The sequence below is a fragment of the Penaeus japonicus genome, unplaced genomic scaffold (assembly GCF_977035675.1).
Source record: "Penaeus japonicus unplaced genomic scaffold, GWHDUDI00000001_assembly GWHDUDI00000019, whole genome shotgun sequence".
NCBI lineage: Eukaryota > Metazoa > Arthropoda > Malacostraca > Decapoda > Penaeidae > Penaeus > Penaeus japonicus.
In genome coordinates this window covers 27,977,933-27,980,432 of record NW_028234421.1, presented here as the reverse complement: position 1 = coordinate 27,980,432, position 2,500 = coordinate 27,977,933, and the positions used below count along the sequence as shown (strand labels likewise).

At 33.2% G+C, this 2,500-nt stretch overlaps 1 protein-coding gene across 2 annotated transcripts in view; it reads right to left on the bottom strand.

Annotated features, from left to right (window-relative positions):
• Positions 1 to 2,500, bottom strand: part of LOC122246911 (D-beta-hydroxybutyrate dehydrogenase, mitochondrial) — a 6,420-nt gene that overhangs the window by 2,238 nt on the left and 1,682 nt on the right. For both annotated transcript variants that reach the window (XM_043005728.2, XM_086547597.1), the window contains exons 3-5: positions 1,300 to 1,383; positions 745 to 907; positions 109 to 264 (exon numbers count right to left, since the gene is read on the bottom strand). In XM_043005728.2, coding sequence (XP_042861662.2) covers positions 109 to 264; positions 745 to 907; positions 1,300 to 1,383 — 403 coding nt within the window. The remainder of the gene's footprint in view (positions 1 to 108; positions 265 to 744; positions 908 to 1,299; positions 1,384 to 2,500) is intronic.

Genomic DNA, 2,500 nt, shown 5'->3' with positions numbered 1-2,500 from the left:
ATTGCCAGAATATGGCAATGATTATTACACTTCATATGAAAATTTTGGAGAAAGATCTCCACACACATATTCAAAAATTCATCCAGACAGCAAATGACCCAGCCTGACCTCTCGCGCGCCGCACCAAGGGCAGGAAAGTCTTAGTGGCCGCTATGACCCCAAATAGGTTGACCTCCGGGTCCTTCCGGAAATGTTCGTTGCTGATCCACTCGACGGGCCCGATGGTACACACTCCCGCGTTGTTCACAAGACCCCAAACCACCTCTGGAAGACAGGGTGGAATAATCATGCTGGGGACAGTATGGGTAATAATATTGCTAATGGTAATAGGGAAAGCAATAGCGTTGGCAATGGTGAAAATGATTCAGCAATGATGATGGTGACGATGGTAATAGTAATCATGATGGTAATGACGGTAGCGAAATCAATAACGTTGGTAACTGTGAGAAAAAAGTGAAAGTGGCATTGTTTTTCCGTCTCTAGGGATAAAGGTGAGAGTAACGATGGAAATAGTAAAGCTAATGATGATGATGATGATGGAATCAATACATGATAACTGTAATCATTAAAAATAAATCTACGACAATAAGAAATTCATATACAACCGACCATGTATCTTCCCCTTCCTTATTCACACTGTCATTTCCTCCTCGACTTCCTTGCTCCTCATCCATCCCCTCTCCACTCTTCCTCCTCCTCTCCCCACCCCATTCCATCCATTCACAAACTCTATCTCACATTTACCTCCCACCGGTAGTAACGATTTGACCTGCAACAAAGCTCGGTCAAGCTGATCCTGCTTCGTAACGTCGGCTTGGATCACGTGAAGCCGCTTCGATTTCTCATCCAACAGCTTCTGGATTCCGGTGCCCTCTGACCGGAGGCAGAGTGCGAATACCCGGAAGCCCTAACGTGAGGGGGGGGGGATTTATATATTTAGTTATTCAGGTATTTATATATACATGCAGACAATGTATATGCACACTCACACATGCACACAAACACACACACACACACACACACACACACACACACACACACATATATATATATATATATATATATATATATATATATATATATATATATATATGTATGTATATATATGTGTGTGTGTGTACATATGTATATACAAATGCATATATATACATATATATGTACAAATATGTATATATGTACATATATATAATCATCTATCTATTCATTTGTCCATATACATATTTTTATCTCTCTCTCTCTTTTATATCCATCTATATATATCGCATAAGAAATATAGGCATAGCTAAAGATCGGCCTTACCAGCTGGTGTAGACGGAGAGCCAGAGCATTGCCAAAGCCTGTGTCACATCCTGTTATCACAACAGCTTTCCCTGTGGGTGACACCTGTGTGAGAGAGAAGAGAGTGCCATCTGGGACCTGTATGGTGACTTATAACCATGTATTGAATTACCTGTATGATTGGTGTAGTTAGTTATAAGAATATTGATGAGTTCTTGTTTTGTACATTTGTCTCGCATTGACTATTGTCATTTTTATTGCTGTTATTATTTCAACGATCATCATTTTTATTATCATTATCATTATCATTATCATTATCATCATTACTATAATACTCATTACTATTATCATTATTATAATCATCATTACTATAACGTCATTATTGTTATCACTGTTGTTATTGTCATTATCATCAACAATATTGTTATTATTATTATGAATATCATTAGCATCCTCATTACCATCATTATAATCATTATCATTATTATTTTTATCATCATCGGCCTTATCATTAATATAATTAGTACTATTATAATTATTATTATCATAATTGTTATTATTATCATAATTGTTATTATTATCATAATCATTATCATTGTCATAATCGTGATTGATATTATTATTAGTATGATTATTATTTCTACTATTACTACTACTATCATTATTATTATGTTATAATTCTTATCATTACTATCATTATTATTATCATTATTACATTATAAAAATATTATTATTACTGTTGTTGATATCGTTATTATCATTATTGTCATGATCATCATTGCCATTATCACTATTATCATGAATATATCATCGTTATTATTATCGTTATCACTATTACTTAAAGTAGTTTTATCTTTATCATTATTATTATTATTATCATTATCATTATCATCATTATCAATAATAATATCATCAATGTCATTGTCTTAAATGATATACTATTATTAATATCACTGTTGTTATAATTATCATTCTTAAATTTATTATTATTATTGTTGTCATTATCATCAATACATTATTTCACCAAATGTTTTATATGTCTTACAGAAATATATGATACATCAAAAATATGCTAGTCATTATCACCTTTAGCCTAACCTCCCATACACAAGAACCATTTCTATAACCATTACTATCGCTATCACAACCAGTATCGCTGATAGTGTTTCTATCACTATTATTATCCCTATTCCCTACCAGTATCGCTGATAGTGTTTCTACC